Raw genomic sequence first — 20,672 nt, 5'->3', positions numbered from 1 at the left:
ATTTGGTCTGACAAGCAATTATATTTATCAAAATATATTAAACGATTGTGATATTTGCAAATCTAAGGGATAGCCACATAAAACAAACTGGCTGCTTGGCTATGAAGTCGGAAGCTTCTGATTTGTTAACGTCATCAACAGTCGACGTCTCAATTTATGACGTGTCTCAGACGTTCCAATTTCACACCGGTCCTTTGCTCGGGCTCGACCACTAGCTGCTAGTGCTCGTTTGCTTGAAGCTTCAACATGGTCTGGATGAACGAGCGGCCACTGCTCTTTTCGTCGTGCTCAACTCCTGACAGCTAGCGCTCGTATACTTGAATCTTAGTGAAGAATAGCTAAAGATAATTGGAACGGAGCCGGTACAGTGCAAAGAGCAGATAAATCCCGTCTACGTAACATATCGCGACAGTGTATCCGTGATCTTACGGTCTCCATCATGGCAGGGAGGAAGTTGGTTCTGGAGGGGGAAATAAGTATAAAAAGCTTTATCTTAGGTCTAAGTGTGTTAATAATTCCTTTGATAAGGACATCATTTGGACATATCGACTGGGTGTTTGATTATCTCACGGGAACACCTGGAAAAATTGTAATTGCAATCTACATTGCAGTTATCAATGGCCTTTTGCTAGTTGTTTACAAGGGACCGCTGTACAAGGTAAGGCTTATCTTCATTATCCATACGCCTCCTTGCATTGTTCTGCATAGAATATGCAATTCCTATAGCATGTGTGTCTCCTATTTTTGTTTTGTGCATATGCAGATGCATGCATCGATTAATATATAAGCCAGGACACTAACTCAAACGTGGTTAATGTGACATGGCTAACGATGTAGGCGACATAGCTGCAGCCACTGTTAGCTAGCTGTCTAACGTTAGTTAATCTTATTACTAAAGTTGGATTAGGATTACTGTTTGGTGTGTGTGTGTGTGTGGTAAATATAGACAACTGAGCCGGTGGAAGTGGTTTAACTTCAGACAGCCATGTTTGGTCTTATCTAGCAGCCTTTTAACTACTTATTATTATTTGTTATTGTCATTAAATGGTCATCCCTTGTAAAGTCTCCGCCCCTGTCACTTGTTTTTAACTTCAAGTTATTCGTGTACTGTAACTATATGTGACTCTTTATGTCAAATGAGACAATACACTTTAACAGTTTGATTTGTAGCAAAGTTTGGCATTTGAACTGTGTATTTGTTGTGTATTATTATTGTCGCGTAGGCCTTGACCTACTTAACTGTCCTGTTCAAACTCTCCATCTGAAATTTGAGGGCAATAGACGATGTATTATCCTTTCGATGTGAGATAATGCATTAAATGGCATCACATGTGTCCTTTTTAAATATGAATGAAAAGTTCTGCATTTCATTATAAGTTGATCAGAACTGAATTTAACTCCTTAATATGTGGATGGAAAACAAAGGACCGATGTGGTTTGGATTATTTATATATATATATTTGTTATACTACTGGGCACTGCTTTCCATTTACAATAAATAGAGGAACTGTTCCAGTAAGCAGGTTAAGAAATCCTAAATTCAAACTGTCAGTCTATTTTGAGTTAGAGGAATATGACACTGTCCGGATTCTTTGGATTATGTGGAGCTCTAAATTCACTCAAATGTTCTACAGTCAGGCAAGAGGTTGTCAAGATGACAATCATTCGCATGATTTATACTCAAACATTAACCGCTCTTTTCAGGTAAGCTACAGAGCATAAATTGTCATGATATTTTCGGGTTCAGGTTAACCCAAACCCTTGAAATCCACACAGTGAATGGACAGGTTAGGTTAATTTCGCTTTTAAAGAAGGTAACTGCGATTTTCTGTGAAGATGAACCCATTTTTTAATGGGAGGGGAAATATATTTATAACGTGATTATTGATGAGTTTGTATGCATCAATTCCTGCTTTGTGAGTCGAACATAAATAAAAGTTTGCACTTAATGTTTGTTTGCACTTAATGCAAATCACAGAACAAAACCTTGTTCTGTGATTTGGGGTATCTGTGTTTGCTGATTTATCTTGGCTAGTTTATTTTAGACTGCTTCATCTCCCTTTGTTCTAGGTTGCTGTAAGAGCCTGCTTTCTGGGGGTTACTTTCGGATGTGGCTTACTGATAAGCCTTTCGCCATCCACTTGGACACATTTTGGCTGGTATGATTCCCCATGTTAGAGTTTCTACTAGTATCTTGCTGGCGCATTAGTCAAATAAGTGTGGTACTGTTTACTTTATGGAGCCCATGTAGAGACGAGGGTGTTTGTGCTAGCTTAGCCTACGCTACACTAACACCTCAACTAATCCATTGCCTAGAGCTTTAAGACATGCATCGATGCATTAACACAAACGTTTAAGTGTGCGTGAGCTTCTTCACAGTTGTGTGTTGATCACTTGACCAAGAACCCAAGTACCAGCCAGAAGCGCAAGACTACAGACATTATTATCGCTAATCGCTAATAAGCGATCGACTGTCCTGAAGCGCTTAGTGTAACATGTTGGATAACAAGGCACAAACATGGTGTACTTTTTATTGTTTTACTTGCAAGGATAACGTTAAGTCTTTGTTTTGTTTTGAACTGACTATGAATCTCCTGTTTACAGGTACATGTGCTCCCTGTCTTTCTTCCACTATTCGGAGTACCTGGTAACAGCCTTCATCAACCCCCACAGCCTCTCCCTCGACTCGTTCCTGCTCAACCACAGCATTGAGTACACCTTGGCTGCAGTGTCCTCATGGGTGGAGTTCACCGTAGAGAAGATGCTGGTTCCAGGTGGGCCTCGTCTGATTTTGTCACGGTTTCCTTCGATTTATAAACCTGATGACAATGTATGGTACAGCTACCTAGGTATTTGAGTTGTTAGTTAGGTTGCAAGGCGGACACATCATTCTTCTATCTTGTGCCGGATTTGGAAACCTTGAGATATCGACACTGAAGTAATGCCGAGCTATCAGTTTTGATTTTGGATATTCAAAACTGTTTCAAACAATTAACAAATATAAGCATTTTGGCAATCGAGCAAAATATCCCAGTAGGAAAACATTGAAGGCAGTGCAGCAGTTTGGAAAGGTTTTCCTCAGGTTCAAGTTACAGTTCAACATAAAAACATATTTGAGTGAGCAAAGCCATGCTAGCGTAATGGGATTTTACCAAACTGTCTTTGGGAGTATGAACGGTAGTATTATATTACAGCATTAGCCCTAATGAGTCAATTGTTCCATCAAACAACGAAAACAAGAAAAAAAGTTCTTCAAGTGTGCGTACTCACTACAAATATGGTTTGTCACTGTCGCCATGTCAATAGTTTCCAACGACTACACATGCCGAGTGATGAAAGCCCTGACTGTACTTTGGTTTCTATGGTTTGTCTCCTCACTGTTCCAGAGCTGAAGCAGCTCAGCTACTTCAGCCTCCTGGGCCTGCTGATGGTGATGTGCGGGGAGTGCCTGCGCAAGGCGGCCATGCTCACGGCCGGCTCCAACTTCAACCACATTGTGCAGAACGAGAAGGCCCAAAGCCACGTGCTGGTCACCGGCGGGGTCTACTCGATGTTCAGACACCCCTCATACGTAGGATGGTTCTACTGGAGCATAGGAACCCAGGTCAGTCCACACGGCCTTGAGGTGCACCGTGCAAGGAGTACCTTCTTTTGAACTGGGCTGCGATTACAAACGCAGAGCGGCAGGTCGTTCAAGAGGTTAAGAAGAAAATAAAATGCGTTATTTGGATATGTAATTTAATTGGAAATTAACTCAAACGTCAGCTAATGCATGACCATAGTTCTTGGAATATTAAAGCAGCCGTGTGTGTATCTAAATAGACAAACATCACCATGACAACATTGTCCTTCTCTATGCTGTGAATTAAAGCCGATGTTTGCTATGCTTTGCAGGTGATGCTGTTCAACCCGGTGTGTATACTGGGTTACTCGCTAGCCAGCTGGCGCTTCTTCCGTGAGCGTATTGAGGAGGAGGAGCTGTCCCTCATCCACTTCTTCGGCGAGGACTACGTGGAATACAAGAAGAAGGTCTCCACCGGACTACCTTTCATCTCAGGGATCCGCGTCAATTAGGTTTGGGACTCAAACTTGGGACATGATGAAACTTTGCAGAATGCAACATGGAGAGGCTAGTGCGTCTTCACAGCTTGCAAGCAGGTGACCCCCCCCCCTCAACCCAGCCACCCCTATTCCCTACCCAGTTCCTTGGGCTTGCAAAGCACCCAAATGGCTCAACGGTAGTGACCCTGATGGCTGCAATGGCTTACACTGTGGATCCTCTTGTCACACTCTCATGCCAAAACAAACAGAACTAAACATCGACAGAAAAGAAGATCTGCTACATGAATTGTGTTATACTCACTCAGTTGTTTCACCATCATTGTTTTAATATTTGTAAAAAAAAAAAATTTCTTTCACTTGGACCCTTTGAGTCTGTGGGGGGGGGTGTTTCCACCTGAGTTTATGTGCACAAATATTTAACAGCTAGTACTTGCATCTATAGATGTTACAGGGATTGTTGTTTATCACGCCTGGTATAGATCAGATTCCGATTTGAAATGTGATGTTTAAGGGTCAATATTCTATCAGTCAGAAACAACCTACAGGGCTAGACGCTGGACCAATTTATTTCTTAGTTGACAGTTCTAAGCATGTCTGAATGTGTTGCACTTTTACAGTAAACATTTCAAATCAAAGTTAAAGGGTTTGAGGTGATGACTTGCTTCAACTGCAATTGAGTTTTCTAATTTGAACCCTTTTTAAATTTTATCTTAAGTTAATGTTTTTTACAAATAAAAGTTACTCGTTACAATGACTTTAGTTTGAACTTCTATAGAGCAATGTGGTTCCGGAAGTAACCACCTTACCATGTCGATGACAATGCTATAGAATGACAACTTGTATTAATATTGACAGGTTATAAGATGCAAGAAATGTGCTAATGGAATCAAATATATTGTCACGGCTATCTTGGCAAACCATTGGCTTGATACCAGGCTTAAAACCAACGGGAAATTTACTTCCAGAACCAGATCTGCTAAAGGGTGCAGTCACAGTTGTGCTCTATTGTATTATCATTTATAAGATGCATTGAAGAGGACTGAGTAATGTGCGTTAACGTCAATCCTAGGCGTAGGAGCAGAGCGACGATCCCTCTGAATCGTATGGCCCCATTGGTGAGGCCACGGGCTTGGGGGTTACTGCTGGGGCTTCTCGTCCAAAGGACTCTTTCAGGTGTCTGATATGTCATTCAGGAAGCGTTTTCCCATTTTGTTTTCTGTGGTCCTGTTTCACTTTCTATCTATTCTATCGTTTGTCTCACGACATGTCAAGAGAATAGAACAAAGTAAGCCGATCATGAATTGACAAATTTATTATCATTACAACAACCAAAAATACACGGCTAAAATAGACGTATAAAAAAAAGAAACCCCGAAAAAGACAACTTTGACGACATCGCTCAGAACACGGCGAATAAAACGTGAGGACAAAGATGCGTTATGATGCACGCATCTTTAAAAAGGGGTGGGGGGGGAATGTAACAGTTCAGCACCAACCCAAAGCACCCATGACTCGTACGTGTTTTGGATCATTCCCTGGCAGCCTCACACTACGACCTGGCGATACCACTGAAAACAAAAACGTCTTTGGGACAACAAAAACAATTGGTCACTCCTGGAAAACATCTTTCTAAAATAAATCACAAAGGCACAGGAATGGAGTCATGTAGCACCGACGGAGAAAGAACGAGATCAAATGATTCTTCAAAAATAAAAACGGGGAAATGGTTCTGTGGATGGATATAACCTGTCGGCCGAGGAAGCACAACTCATTAGCATTAGGTGCAGAGTGGTGAGATAAAGACATGTCTGGGTAACCTTGACCGTCGCCCGAGGGGTCTTGCGCCGTATCTACGCTGTTCCCACAGGAACGATTGTGTGCGTTACCCGACACGCAAGACCCCCCCCCCCCCCTCCCTCCAGCCTGATCGGGACCCCGGTAGTACACTAATGACATGACAGGGACGTGAGGGCAGATGTCTCCTGCTGTGCAACAGATGGCCTTTTTTCGCGTGTGAGTGAGAGGATCGTGTTGGGAGCCGTTTTTAAAGTGTCCGCGGGTTGTACTCGGGTAACTTTGCGAGTTTCTCCTTGTCCTGCGTGCTCTCAGCCCTTGCGATGATCAAGGAGTGAGCGTAGCCCATCATAACCTGCGTGGACAAAACAGTAACAGGTCAATGTTGTTGCTTTGGATGTCACTCATGTGGAATATCATATGTAAGTAAGTCATGGACGGTACCATCAAGCATCTAAAAAGGTTATTAGTCCTCATTGAAGACAAGATGAACCAATACATTTAGGGACGGCTGAAGTGTTGATTATTCACCTGCTCTGGATAGATTCCATCCAAGGTCTTGACCTCCTGGGCTGTTGTAGAAGACTTTGGTTTGTTGTCTCCATATCCCTGTTGGATTAAAGTAAAACAAATAAGTAAAACAATGCATTTTATAAACCAGTGAGCAATTATATCTTCTTACGAGCCGCCATGCCTGAATGCACAGGGGGGGGCAGTGAATAAACCCCCCATAGGGGGACAGAACCTGCACTAAGATGCCATCAGGTTGACACTGAATTTATACAGGGGTGCACATAACTTCTTTATAGAGTTGCTCAGTTGAGTACCAGGAGATGGTGTTTGGTACGCACCCCAGACATAGCCCCAAACGTAGCATCGGATCTTATGAAACGTACCCAGTTTCACAGGATTTTTGCATCACCTTGTTTTTTTGGCACATCTTGTAAAAAGCACTGTAGTGACACAAGTGACGTTACGCATCCCCGGTTATGGCCGCGCATGCGTACTTGCGTGCCAGTTATGTGCACCCCTGAATAGATACATGTGTAACAAGGTGAAGGGCGCATGGCTGATAAATCGGTGCATCCTATCAATAGGAGAACTTACCAGTTCACCAAAGGTAGGTGAGGGACCCCAGCTGATCGTGCTCTCGTCTGCCGCAACAAGGATGCTGCTCTTTCTACAAGGATCAAAACATAGATTCACACAGTGAGGAAGGGACTCAATAACGCTGCCATCAGCAGGACACACAAGATGTATATGCGTGGGATCATATGTGGTTTATACATTTACGTCCCTTCACTCTAGGTCTTAATGTTTTCAAGTTGAATATCTTAGAAAGCGTTGCATGGATGAATTACGCATTGCAATGGCTCTCTGGTAAAAGAGTTGCCTCAATGAAACTTCCTGAATCAATCAAGGTTGATTAAGAACCAAATTTAAGATTTACATTTAGCAGACGCTTTTATCCAAAGCGACCTTTATCAGTTAATACACACATTGACACACCGACGGCAGAGTCAACCATGCAAGGCGACAGCCAGCTCGTCAGGAGCAGTTAGGGTTTAGTTGCTCAGGGACACATCAACACTCTTGCAGCAACCTTGCGGTAACAAGACAACTGCTCTACCTCCTGAGCAAAGCCGACCCCGCTAAGCCGATCATAGAAGGCATAACATTAAGAGTTCAGGTTCAGGGGCACTTCAACACTCACCCGCATGCCAGTCCTCGGACCTTCCACCCACACAAATCCTGGACAGATTTGGGGTACATGGTAGACTCTCTGGAAGTATTGGTTACCCCCCAGAAAAACAGACCACCTATAAAGGAAGAAAAGGACATGAAATTAATGAAAAACTGCTTGATCTGATCGATTTAAAAAAGGACCCTACTTCATATACTAGTGGGGTAGAAAGACCGAAAGGAAAAGCCCTGAATATCATTTAATCAACCCCTATTCATAATAAAGTGTATAGTATGATAACATTACTAAACTCCATTTGTTTTCCAGTGAACCAAATGGGCCAACATTAGATGGCGCGGACTGGGAAGCGGTCTCACTCAATATCAGGTCAGTGTATCCATGAAGAAACACAGTTCTTTGACTCACCCATCTCACTCAGAGCAAAGGAGCACTGGTAGCCAGTGAAGATCTGGGCGGCGCCGCGGCCGGGGAAGTCAAAGAGCTTCACCAGCCGCGGGACCATCTCGTCCTTCTGCTCCGTGTGGCCCAGGCGGCCGTAGCCCCCCCATCCCCAGCTGAACACGCGCTTCTGGGAGTCTAGAATCAACTGGAACAAACAAAGAGGCGAACGTTGAGCCTTAGGGCCAAGAGAGCAGGCCAAGTAGTATAAAAGTAGCAAACGTGCGGCTCGGAGCCGGCAGAGTATCAGAAGAGGCGGTGCTCATGAGGGGGCTCACCGTGTGGTTCCCCCCACAGGCCACGTCCCGCACCACCACGTTGGGCACCGGCACCACCTGGCCGTCCTTGGACTTCTCGATGAAGATGGCCACGCGGCGGGCGATGAGCTCACAGTCAAACTCGATGCGCTGCGCGCGGGCAATGAACTTTCCGTCAGAGTTGTGTCCTATGAGGAGACGCAAGAGGCGGCGTTAATAATGGGGAGAGGGAGAGGTAGCTGCACTGTAAAATTATTATTTATTTAATTTCAGATGAACTTGGGACACACACACACACACACACACACACACACACACACACACACACACACACACACACACACACACACACACACACACACACACACACACACACACACACACACACACACACGGCAAATCCTGTCTTACCTAGCTGTCCATATTCGGGGCAGCCGAATGAGTAGAGGTTGCCTTTGCAGTCCACCACCATACTGAACTCCGCGCCACAGGCCACCTTGACCAGCGGCTGGCCGTTGTAGGATATCTAATGGAAACCATCAAATTAATTAAAAGCCGATACCCAAACGCAAAGCACAGGGGCACTGGGGCATCAACGCCCTCTGGTAACCGTCCCAGGCAGGTTTCACAGCGCAATCAAGCATTTACTTAACCGTTTCTAACTGGAGATGGGAGACTTACCGCAGCTGGGCTGAGAACGGCGTCTGTCTGGTTGCCCTGGCCAAGCTGGCCCAACTTGTTCTCTCCAAATGAGTATGCAGTTCCTTCCTCTGTGAGGCGGAAATACAAAACCCCATCAACTTGACCGACCAAGTCCAACTCACAAAAACCCATGCATTGTTTTTGTTTTGCTTTTAAAGCAATTCAGATTTTAAAATATACGTAGCAATTTAGAGGCGCTTGGCATCCGTCATGTCTGAATAATACCAATGTATAGAAAATAAACAACTAGTAAACATTAAATATACACACACACACAATCAAACCTACAAGTAAACCTTAAGTATACACAACCAAACCTACTAGTACATTTAGCAGATGCTTTTATCCAAAGCAACTTACATCGGTTGATACACACATTGACACACCGACGTCAGGAGCAGTTAGGGTTAAGTGTCTTGCTCAGGGACACATCAACACTCGAACTAGCAACCTTTCGGTTACAAGACAACTGCCCTACCTCCTGAGCTAAGCCGACCCTGAGCTAAGCTAACGCGATTGTGAAATACACAATCAGACCAACTAGTATACATAAAAGTAAAACAGACCAAGTCAGACCTACTAGTAAACATTAAATACACACGATCAAACATTAACTAGAACCAATCCAACCTACGAGTAAACATCAAGTACACAAAGACATGCTCTGACCTGTGAGTGCCAGGGTGTGGTTGCGTCCGCAGGCTGCAGACACGATGGTTTTGTCGGCCAGTGTTTCGATGAGCTTGGGCGCCTCCAGACGCTTGTTGTCCCCGTGGCCCAGCTGGCCCTTCTCATTCCGACCTGCAGGGGGCACCAGAAGGAGAGACATGAATACCAAAAATAGCACCATATTTCCTGTATTCACACAGAGACATGAGTACCAGAACTCACCCCATATTTATTGTATACACACATAGAGGAGCGATACGTGTATCAGAACTAGCACCATATTTACTGTATTCACACATAGAGGAGCGACATACCAGAACTAGCACCATATTTACTGTATTCACATATAGAGGAGCGACATGTATATCAGAACCAGCACCATGTCTAATGTATTCACACAAAGAGGAGAAACATGATTACCAGAACTAACATATTAGCTGTATTTAAAAATGGCCATTTACTACATTTCCTTAACCTTTGAAGGAGCGTGTAGCTAAAAATAACATCAGAAGTCAAAGAAACAACTGTGCATCGATGTCATGACTCATAACTGAAGTCTGTTGCCCTTACATAACTCAGTGATGCTGTGTACAGCTATGATCCCCTGTTCCGGGGCTTGGCTGTAACATTCATGCGTAACATTTCAAATAGCTTGTAGCTTAAAATGATCTTGATGCATCTGTAGTCAAAATGCTGCCCGATCAGTCATTTCAATAAGGTTAATCCATAAAATTTATCCAGTAAGTGATATATTCTTCAAATAGAAAATGCTGGCCAAGTGTTACCTATGCTAGTTTATTCTTGCAAATGTCAGCACATTTGAAGCGATTTACTCAAGACGTTCCTTCCCGAGACGAGAACGCCTGGAATCTAGACTAATTAGACCTAAAATCAAAATCCTAAACTACCAGAGAGGCGGCATCTGCCTCTTACTTCTGCTTGGCTAAGGAATGGGACTCGCCATAAACCACCATTATAGCTGTATGCATCCGTTGGCCATCAGACTAAAACATCTATAGATACATTATAATGCTTTTACATTCTGTGGAATCAACACTCAAGATGGATTCCCCTAGGATACACCGCAATTCTCTCTACACCCATCTCACGGATGACCTCAGATTATAAAAATCAGGCCTAGAAATTGCATAAAAAAAATACATCTTATGGTGCTGAAATCATCAAAAACTGACAACTTCACACACTTAAATAAGAGACGTATAAAACCTTTACTTCTAGTCGGGTCTTCAGTGGAATATAATGAATATCAGACTCACCCCAACTCCATAGCTTTCCCTCCGTGGTGATGAGGAGACTGTGGGCGGCACAGGGACCAGAGATCACAGAGCTGACCTGGACGTCGTTCAGGCAGCCGTAGCGATGCGGACCCCACAGGTTCTGACCCAGGTTGCGGAACGCAGCTGCAAATGTAAGGAACGCCGTGAGCACGGAGCAAGCCACCAGTCTATGTGAACGCACTGGGAAATATTGACTCCTTACAGGAGTAAATAAAACTGATGTCCAAAGCCTGAAAGCCTACCAGTAGCCTTTTATTCCTTATTTCAAGCACATGTTGACATGATCTTTTTCAGAGTTTTCGAAGTATTTCTCTTGTTAGAAATATATTAATGTCACCCAATAGAAACAGCTGAATATATCCAATAGCTAAAATGCAGAAAAAACAAACAAAGCTAAGTTGTATTATACCTGATTGCTTGGGCACCTCCTTTCTACCAATTAAATCCCAGTTAGTTGCTCCAAAGATAACCAGCTGACCTTTAACCTTGGGGTACTCCAGTTTCTGTAAAATAACAGAAAAGTAGTGACCAGTGGTCATTATTCTGAATTTAGAGGGATTCCCAACAATCCAGATAACAAACAAAAGAAGAAAAAGGAAAAAATAAAGACAGACATTAGTGTAATGACAATAAAGAATACATACAAACGCATTCCATTTCTGTTGCAGATTCAATTCATTAACAAAAAGAATAGGACTAAACAAAATGAAAGAATGTTGCAAAAAAGCATTTGTGCTTTCAATTTAAAAACTCGGGAGCACTAACTAGAGGAGTTCTGGTGAGAAATGATGGCGTCCAACATAACCATTAGGTTGGCAAAGAATTGCTAAAAGAATATACATACTATTGCATTACATATGGCTCAATCGGTGAGCAACATAATTGTTTTATTACTTAAAAAAATAAAATAAAAAGATTCAATACTGGCAGAATAATAATTGCCTCTTTGTTACCATGGCCAATAATTAGATTCACATCCATAGCCTGAAGACAAGGGCTGAGGACCCTATAGACAGAATTATGACTTCTTCTTTGTTACCCTGGCAAATACTGCGGACACTATGAATTTAATTTAGAACACACTGCAGAAAACAAACTAAAACCAATTGTTACACAAACTGGTGCATTGGCCAGTATGTGGGGATTGCGTGACATTGTAATTGATAACGGAGAAGGAGATACTGTTCCCACATCCTGGCTCTAAGTTTATTCTAAGGGATTTCATGCGAAATTAACTTATTTTATTCCACATATATCATTACGGAACACCGGTACGATGTGTAGATGGTGACACCGGTGGGGGCTTCTTCAGCGCATCATACTGGTGAGAACTGATTCCACGACATGCCTGGTTGAGATTACTCCACCTTTTGGAGTCGAGTCATTGGGCTGACGCCAAGAGCCCTTTAAAAACAGATTGTAACGCCACGTTGGCTGGAGCTGAGGAGGGAGAAGCTAGTGCTGGTCTACAGGCATGGGTTATCCCTCAAATTATAATCAGTCTAATTGCTGAATTAGGTAAACCCTGGACGTCTGGTTTTTGCATTTATGGTTCTGGTGAATGTGCCTTTAGACAATGGACGAAGTATTGCGTCCATTTATTTGGTCTTTATATTGTAAAGAAGATGTGTAATACAAATGAACATTTTTGTGACCTCCTCACCTAGCCTTTCTTTGATCTGGAGAAGGAAAGGTGAAGCCAGCCAATAACAGTTGTCAAACTGCCCTCAAATGTCCTTACATTTCTGATGGTGCAAGTTAACCAGTCGCTGCATTAAAGATCCACCTTGTATCTGCCTCTACTATTCAACGCTGTAGTATTCATTCATTCAATGCAAACCACTCGTAACTACAATCACTTAGGCTGCCAATAACATGTGTCATCTGATTAGTATACACTTCACTAACAAATGTTACAACCCATGTTAGAATCTTCCGTCACTCAATAGTACTATGCATATCTTAAGACGCACAAGAACCACAATCAGTGGATGTTGACAATCATCTAGTCTGATGATGCAAGATAATTTTTCACAAGTACCCTGTAGTACAACACTGGAGTTCTCAGGAAGACTCCGTAGACCACCAAAACTGAGACTAGAAAAGCACAACCAAAGTACTGAAAAGAGCAACAGCACGACTGACTTACCATCCATAGAGCTCTGCTCAGCCCTGGGACAAAAACAGTATCATTAGCAATGTCCCCAAAGACTACTTCAAAGTGCAATGTTATGGCAAATAAAAAAAAAGAGTTGCCATGTATTCAACCTTGAGTTAACGTTACTGCAATAACAGATGCCGCGTCAGCAATTTGCGAGTTTACTCACAATCTTTTCCTTGACGTCATCTGCTACAGTAACGGGCTGAAGGCCAGACTTGGTTGTTTGTCTTCCGGGTTTCTTGTTGTTCTCCTGCTCATAGTCAAATTCGTCATCACTGCTGAAGTCCCTCTCTTTTCTTTTGGCTCCTGCTCGCTTCTTCTTAGTGGCACCATTCCCAGAGACATCGGTCGTCTTCTTGCGAGGCATCTTTTACTTCCTGATTGTGAAGGAGAGGGATAGCACATATGTTAATGGAGGTGGACACTATCGCAATTAGTTGACTAGATTACCCAATAGGAAACCCAGAAGGTCGTTTCAAACCGCAAATTTTCACTTTTTCAACCCCACAATTGACCAATGCAGTGTGCAATGAACCTACATGTAAATCAACGAAGACGACTAACATATTAGCATATTGATACACAGCAAGCTAGTCCTCTTCTCATTTACATGTGTAGCAATTTACTCGACAAGTATCAACGTCAGTTTCAATTTCATCGAACACGACTCGGAAATACACGACTGACTGAATGTAACATTAGTCGGCAGATTGAGTCTCCTCAAGTTTCCTTAAGTGGCTTAATGCTAAACGGGCAAATGAACGTCCAAGTCTTTGTTCACTGTGCACACACTGACTAGCCGGTTAGCTTACTGCAAAACTAACGCTAATAACCCCTAACCCCCACCGAAACACCGTTTGACTAGTCCCTAAATAATCCGCGCTGAACAAAACCAGCCATCTGATGTTTTAAATGAATAAAGATGCATAAATGCTAGCATGGTTGATCGGCTATGACGCCAGGGCAAGCTAACTGCCGACCCAAACAAAGAAGCGAGCGATACATTCTGTACGCTACATGATAACAAACTTTCTACGTATTTTCACGACGATACAAACGCATTTTGAGTCAAAGTCGAGTTAAGTCTACCTATGCAATGCTACTTTTTCAATCAATGAAACACGCGAATAAGTAATATACCAATAGTTCCTGATGTGGCTGCTCACGCGCTTGTCCGTCTTCCTCGTTTTTGATTGATTTGGAACAAAAGAATCTGCAGTCCCCCTCCAACACACACACATACACACACCGCACCACGTGGTACTGCGCTCATTTATTATTCATAGAGGAAGCCGACACGTTGAGGCTGTAAAGTCCATAGTATACTGAAACATACACTTTATGTTATGATATAGTGGCTTCTCTGCCGTGGGTTTGAAGTTGATGGTCAGCAGTCAGACTTCATTCGGCCAGCGTGTGGGAACTTTAAGTGTGTCTTTAGTGTCTTTCTAAAGCTCTGGGAATAAGGAAGTACATAGGCCAACATATTATGTTAAGTTATACCAGACACGTTAAAGGCAAATACACGCATAAACGTCTATGAATTAATCATTATTTTATTATTATCAAAAGTTTTATCATTCGCGTTAGCCAAGACCAGTGGCCAAATGAGGGGTTTTATGGGGCAATCAATATTCTGTCTATTTCATATAAAACAGTTTTGATTCTACAAACTCCTTCATCCTCCATATAACTTTTTTATTTATGTTATTTCAATGCTGACTGTGCTAGGGCAGTTTGGCCACACTAATATCTGTTAGATGACCTTCTCCCCTAAGGGGCTGAATCTTCTGTTTGGAATAGTTGTTTTAGCTCCCCGTCTGTCTAGCAACAAATTTGTTTGCTCAAAACTTACTGTGTTCAAATGATTATTCTCAGCTCTTTGAATCAACTTCCCTTCTCCTAACACAGCCCACACAACAAAGGCTGCTTAAGGTCACCCTGACCAATGTGGGTTGGATATATCTTGGTGTGGGCAGTATGTGTATCTTATGATAAAATCATTATAGCCAATGTAATATTACAATGCAATGTAACCATGACATTAAATACCTAATAGTGTGTGCAACAACAGGAACAGTCTGTGAGAACACACAAAGAAGCAGGACAGGAGTCAAAGAGAGGAAGGTAGGTTGCTTTCCACTCTGCATTAATTCACCAATATGTTCCAAAGATGATGAACGCGAACGTGAGAATAAGATATGAATTGGTGGCGAACATGATGATGTACAAGGGCATGCTGTGAAACTGTTCCAGGAACAAAGTTGGACCAAGAGGTTAAAGCTGCACCATAGGAAAGGAGGGGAGAGAGTTAGGATAAAAGTGTCCCTTCTTATTAGGCTTCAGTCGCTCCATGGACAGTTCGGTTTTTTGTCATTTTGTGGAACACAACTGCATTGTATTCTCTTCTTGGTTGTGATTAATGAGTTAAGAGTTTATTCCATAGAGTAAAACAAGTAATCTTTTATTACAAGAAGAGTGTGTTGAAGATATACAGACATCTGGCCTATCTGGTAGGTTTCTCCAACAGTGGCATTACCCATTATGATGGTAAAAGAGGAGGAATTTATTGAATATTTCCAACAGCTGCATGAATAGAATGATGATGTATAATGATCAGGGCAGATGATATAACAGAATATATGGTTTAAACTGAGAAGGTAAACAAATAAACCTTAAATATTAAAACTGGTCTAAAACTAATCTAAATAGGGCACATCTCTATAACTAGGCAAGTGTAATCAAACGTCAACTCGTCAAGTTGTTTTTCATTACATTTTATCTTTAAATACCGGGACATGGTCTGGCTTGGTTAACTGATCCTGGATCACTCAATGTCGGCTTACCTCCTGACCAGCACACAGATGAAATAAGATACCTCTAGCTGTTTTCACCTACAGCTTTTTATGTTCTAGATTTAGAAAAGGAATTTCAAGAGACTTGAAATTCACTTCTGCAATGTCTGGTCCCTACACCTACCAGATGTGGTGGGTGGGACATAGTTCCTTGTATCTTTAGAAAGCGGTGCCTCTTGTAGCCATTCCATCCATCACCCTCCTTGCACAACCCCTACAATTAAAAGGAATCGAAGGATCTCCACTGGGTTTTGCTAGGTTTGTGGTCACAGAAACTTGGGCCAACAGGTCTGATCCATCGGTACAGTCCGGCTGGGTCCCACCTCAGCAACCATCCATGATACCTTCATTCTGCTGCATCGGCTTCAGCATCAGAAGCCTTGTGTGGTGTCTGGGTCTTTCTTAAGTTCTGACGAACTCTGATGAACTCAAACAGCTCGGCTCCCTCCCATAACTGCTGTTCGTGCTTTTTTTCCCTCTGCCAAAAAAAGTAAAGAACAACATAATAAAGATAATGTTTCATCAAGGGCCCCTTCATACTTTAAGGCGGGGTAAACATTGTAATGATTGAACTGAACCATCCAGGAAGGATGCACATGTCTCTGTTTTTGTTCGGTAGGGTAGCTGTGATTACTTCCTGTAGCATGAGGGGCTAAGTCATGAGCTAACCCCCTCCCTGGAGAAGCCAGCTGGGGTAAGCGGCTTTGAAGGAAATCTCCTGCGCACCTTCTTTTGGTTGGCACTAGGCATAGACCTATATACAGTATATATATATACTGTATATATATATAGAAGCTGCCGCATTTGCCTTTGGATCATACATCAACGTACATAAATAAATATTAATTTAAAAATCATAGACTTTATCTATAGGCGCGGCAGTGTCTCAGGAGGCATACCGGGTTGACTTGTAACCGGAAGGTTGCTAGTTCTATCCCACTGTCGAGCTTTCCCTAGGCAAGACCCCAGACCCTAATGGCCCTTACACACCAACCAGATTATCGGTCGTCGGACAGTCTGGCGGGAAAAGGCAGTCCGACCGATTTGGTCATGGCCGATTCAACCTGTGCAATCGGCTGACAAGAATACAGCGTGAAAAGATCACCGACGGCTTTGACGATCACACAGCACACACCAAACAGACTCAGGTCACTGATCTCGCCAGACTGTCCAACGACCAATAATCTGGTTGGTGTGTAAGGGCCTTAAGTGCTCCCGAAGAACTGGCGGTTACCTTGCATGTATGACATGGCTGTCGGTGTGTGTATGAATGGGGGAATATTAGACAATGATTGTAAATTGCTTTGAGTGGCCACTGGTTAGAAAAATGCTATTTAAATGCAGTTCATCTACCATTTATATACTTATTTTCTTACTCCACATAAAACCTTGAATAAAACTGACTCATTGAAATGGGTGGAACAATTTAAATGTAATGTTAATGCAATGTAAATGAGATTGCGGCCAGCAGCATCCTTTCCATGACGTTTATATTTCTCCTCCGACCGCAACTGACTAGTGGAAGCGCCATTATGGAAAACAAATGATCTAGGGTTACACCTGGCTTCCCAGTGAAGCCAGGAGGAGAGACGATAGTAGCTGCCCCAGATCATTAAATACTTAAAAACAGTTTATGTGGCGAAAGTGGAATGAGGGTTGTAGCTTCTATCCTAATGTCTCCTCCTCTGAAATAAAGTTACCAAACCGACAACTAAACCACTGTGATCCTTTAAATGTATAAGTGCATGGATGGAGCCAGTTCTTTGGTCATATGAACAAAGAAGATCTGGCAGCCTTACCTCAAGATGTGTCTGTTGACGTTTTAACAACACCTTATCCAGTGGAGTCTCTCTATCCTGTCCCTCTGTTCTCTCCGACTGCTGCTTCTTTCTTCTCTCGAGGGCCTTCTGCAGCTCAGACTTGCTGCTCAGCACCAGGCCTCTGTGCAAAATGTAAAATTAAAGCCAAACTACTTCTGACCAGCAAACGTAATCAGCACCCTACTCTGCGACTGCAGATCAGTTCATTTTGGACCCGAGGCCATATGAAAAGATGATTACAATACACAACAATCAAAATCTTGACTTAAAGTCGCATCGTGTAAGGTTGAGATAGATTGTGATTGTCATGCCTTATTAGGCTTGGACTTCAGAATAAATATAATGTACTAATACCCCCTTCCCGCCAAAATAAGGGTTTGTTTCAACCACGCGTAAAACCCGCAAAAAAATGACAATAGACTCCTTTCCCAAAGCCAGAAGACGATTAAGCCTTTCTAGAGTTTCATGCTCGACGTCACGCACACACCGGAAGAACAGAAGTAACAAGCAGTAGAGCAGCATGGAGGCCAGCGGTTGAGCCATGTTATGCATAGTAGATTCTTTGAGGGGTTTGATATTTGGACATAAATGTGCCCGACAACTGAGAAAGGTCCTCCAGGAACATGATTTTCCTGCATTTACACGAAAGACGGTGAAGAGTCAAATGTAATGCACATTTTGCTTTAGGATCAACTTAGTATATCTTTGCAGTTATCGACCAACTCATTAGGAATTTGGGATACCTCGGAGCCAGTACTCATGCATGTCCATGGTCATATGGAAAGATGGCACCTGGAAGTTAGGGGAAATGTTCTGACTCATATTTTGAGGGATTGTGTTATCGTGTCCTAATCTTCAAGATTCAATAGGAAATTAAGTGGACTTTACACTGACGGATTCAATAATTTTAAAAGTGAGCGTGTGGGCTCTCCAGTGGATCCTACGCCCATCCTGGTTTATATCTGCGTGTCTAATAGTGGATGAGTGGTTGTGGCTTGAAGGGTGGAGGGAGAATGAGTCATCACTCCTCCGGCACTAAGCCGTGGTTTAGCCGGTCTTAAAACACATCCATTGGTGTGTCAATCCACAAATGTGGTGGTTCTAAATATGTTACATGCGCCATTTCCTATAAAGACTTGAAAAAAGGTCGCTTGTGGAAGTCAGATTTGACCAACAGAGACTAAATAAAGGAGTTGATTTAAATTATCTAAAAAGAAAATTGAATATTTTTTATCCAAATTTTCATCTGGCTGGATCATCTTGCACATTCAAAAGAGTCAAATCAAAAAGAACGATGGGTCCGTGAATTACGCTAGCCTCTATTGGCAGGAACTGGGCCACGTGAGCGAGAGAAGGTGTATGATTGCAGTCTGAGAACCCACATGCTGGAGAGCGACTGAGAAAGCCTAATGCATACTTAATGAGGCCAGCATTACATAAACCATGAGAGCAAGCCACTGTGTCCTCTTACGATAGTAACAAAACAAGGGAGCGTTGGATGAGATTTTGGCTCTGATCAAATAAAAAAAGGATATTGTTACATATACACGTTGCTTGTGACATACTTTTTGTGGGCCAGTAGCAGTTCTTTGTGGAGCTCTTGATGGGTCCTTCCAGCTTTGGCTGGAGTGGCCTGACCTGGGGAGACGTCAGCTGAGCTGTTATAACCGTCATCCTTCTCCCCGTTATCTATCGGAAGAAAAACCATAAAATCAACCCCGAATCAAATCCATCACAAACAACGAGTAGAAAAATCCTTGTCTAAAAGGGTTAAGCCATTACGTCCCAACTGACCTCTCGCTTTGGGGTGTCTCTGACAATGAGTGCGCGCGTAGTTTGAAGAAGAGCCAGTGAAAGACATGGTGATGGAAGGATAGGCGCAGCCACTGCGGAGTGGACGTGCAGAGGGGTGAGAGTGAGACAAGGCGGGACACGGAGGATAGCCCCGGACACTAAACCTGGAGGCACAGCGCTTTCTGCATACTGGCTCCCTGCCAGGAGTTGTGGGGGGCAAGGGGGAAGGAAATAATGCCTGGAAAGAGGAGAGGTTGAAATAAAAGAAACATTTAAAAAATGACAGCATTCTTATCCATTTAGGCCTACTCATGTTTTCAAAAATTAAGCTGTAACTTGGTTAAATTACAGTCAAATATTCATGAATTTAGTGATAGAGGGAGAGAGTGAGTGAAAACTACGTAGGCCTTTACAAACATTACACACTTTTATATACCATTAGAAGATTTCATATGCCAAGACTATGGTGAGCATGCTTAAACCTGCGCTGATATGCATTACAAAAATAGTATGTGATTAGTCATACCTGTGATGTAGAGTCCTGAAGTGCTTCGTAGTGTATCGTCTGACAACATCCACAATCCACTCAAACGGACACGCAACAATACCTATCGGTGTTGTGTCACCTGAGAGCCTCTACTCTTGTCTGAATCCACTGGGGGGCAGTGGGCACCATTACTAAAGCCAATGAGGAAGAGAAGTGTCTAACAATTGAATAAAGAAAAACTCAGTGGCGTCATCATGTTATGAATTACGACTAATTTAATTCGGTAGCTTTTTTGTGTAATTTTAGTTTTAGTATTTTAACATTTAATTGTAATAAAAAGTATATATTTACTGAAAGTGACAGGCAATACAAGTCCTCATTCATTTATTAAAGGTTGAGGGTTGTAAAGGAAAGCATAAAGGAATACTATGTAAATTCTACCACTAGGGGTCTCTCAATCAAAACACTAACAAGACAGTTTGATGACGTTTCAACGGCTGCTGAAGTTGAAGTACTCCAGGAAATGAGAAAGGCCAGAAAATGGCCGGTATGAGTGCCGCAGATTTTCTGATTTCAGCAACTGTGATCCTACTTAAAGCAGAGGAGCCAGCGTCCGGTGGGCTGGTGTTT

The 20,672-nt window shown here is 42.7% G+C and overlaps 3 protein-coding genes across 4 annotated transcripts; 1 reads left to right on the top strand and 2 right to left on the bottom strand.

Annotated features, from left to right (window-relative positions):
• The first annotated feature begins 148 nt into the window (after positions 1-148).
• On the top strand, positions 149-5,360 carry icmt (isoprenylcysteine carboxyl methyltransferase). The gene is made up of 5 exons (XM_056595715.1): positions 149-658; positions 2,071-2,159; positions 2,605-2,774; positions 3,387-3,604; positions 3,895-5,360. The coding sequence occupies exons 1-5, from the start codon at positions 440-442 to the stop codon at positions 4,072-4,074; spliced, it is 876 nt and encodes a 291-aa protein (XP_056451690.1). The 5' UTR covers positions 149-439; the 3' UTR covers positions 4,075-5,360.
• rcc2 (regulator of chromosome condensation 2) lies at positions 5,355-14,375 on the bottom strand. Its single transcript, XM_056595713.1, has 13 exons — positions 14,227-14,375; positions 13,253-13,463; positions 11,335-11,428; positions 10,905-11,048; positions 9,628-9,759; positions 8,938-9,026; positions 8,668-8,782; positions 8,278-8,444; positions 7,967-8,147; positions 7,571-7,676; positions 6,964-7,036; positions 6,388-6,465; positions 5,355-6,211 (listed from the first exon to the last, which is right to left on the bottom strand). The coding sequence occupies exons 2-13, from the start codon at positions 13,451-13,453 to the stop codon at positions 6,107-6,109; spliced, it is 1,485 nt and encodes a 494-aa protein (XP_056451688.1). The 5' UTR covers positions 13,454-13,463; positions 14,227-14,375; the 3' UTR covers positions 5,355-6,106.
• A 975-nt stretch (positions 14,376-15,350) lies between these two features.
• On the bottom strand, positions 15,351-20,641 carry si:ch211-218o21.4 (protein FAM107B). Of its 2 annotated transcripts, none has more exons than XM_056594703.1 (5): positions 20,082-20,641; positions 19,556-19,793; positions 19,327-19,450; positions 17,741-17,882; positions 15,351-16,419 (listed from the first exon to the last, which is right to left on the bottom strand). In XM_056594703.1, exons 2-5 carry the CDS (start codon positions 19,620-19,622, stop codon positions 16,288-16,290), a joined length of 465 nt encoding a protein of 154 aa, XP_056450678.1. In that variant the 5' UTR covers positions 19,623-19,793; positions 20,082-20,641; the 3' UTR covers positions 15,351-16,287. The 2 variants fall into 2 exon arrangements, with proteins under 2 accessions (XP_056450678.1, XP_056450679.1); XM_056594704.1 differs by having other exon boundaries at positions 19,556-19,647.
• Positions 20,642-20,672: the final 31 nt, after the last annotated feature.

This window comes from Gadus chalcogrammus, chromosome 7 (genome assembly GCF_026213295.1).
Source record: "Gadus chalcogrammus isolate NIFS_2021 chromosome 7, NIFS_Gcha_1.0, whole genome shotgun sequence".
Taxonomy (NCBI): Eukaryota; Metazoa; Chordata; class Actinopteri; order Gadiformes; family Gadidae; genus Gadus; species Gadus chalcogrammus.
Note: the sequence above shows the minus strand (reverse complement) of the source record. Positions and strands in the feature narration are given on the sequence as shown.

What these genes read in the sequence shown, in the direction of transcription:
- icmt (XM_056595715.1), top strand. Translation starts at nt 440, where the DNA reads ATGGCAGGGAGGAAGTTGGTTCTGGAGGGGGAAATAAGTATAAAAAGC. An exon ending in ACTTGGACACATTTTGGCTG is followed by an intron (nt 2,160 to 2,604) that starts GTATGATTCCCC and finishes TCCTGTTTACAG; the next exon opens with GTACATGTGCTCCCTGTCTT. An exon ending in AGAGAAGATGCTGGTTCCAG is followed by an intron (nt 2,775 to 3,386) that starts GTGGGCCTCGTC and finishes TCACTGTTCCAG; the next exon opens with AGCTGAAGCAGCTCAGCTAC.
- rcc2 (XM_056595713.1), bottom strand. Translation starts at nt 13,453, where the DNA reads ATGCCTCGCAAGAAGACGACCGATGTCTCTGGGAATGGTGCCACTAAG. An exon ending in ATGACGTCAAGGAAAAGATT is followed by an intron (nt 11,429 to 13,252) that starts GTGAGTAAACTC and finishes GTTATTTTACAG; the next exon opens with AAACTGGAGTACCCCAAGGT. An exon ending in CACCTACCTTTGGTGAACTG is followed by an intron (nt 6,466 to 6,963) that starts GTAAGTTCTCCT and finishes TTAATCCAACAG; the next exon opens with GGATATGGAGACAACAAACC.
- si:ch211-218o21.4 (XM_056594703.1), bottom strand. Translation starts at nt 19,622, where the DNA reads ATGTCTTTCACTGGCTCTTCTTCAAACTACGCGCGCACTCATTGTCAG. An exon ending in CTGCTACTGGCCCACAAAAA is followed by an intron (nt 17,883 to 19,326) that starts GTATGTCACAAG and finishes CATTTTGCACAG; the next exon opens with AGGCCTGGTGCTGAGCAGCA. An exon ending in GTCAACAGACACATCTTGAG is followed by an intron (nt 16,420 to 17,740) that starts GTAAGGCTGCCA and finishes TTTTTTTGGCAG; the next exon opens with AGGGAAAAAAAGCACGAACA.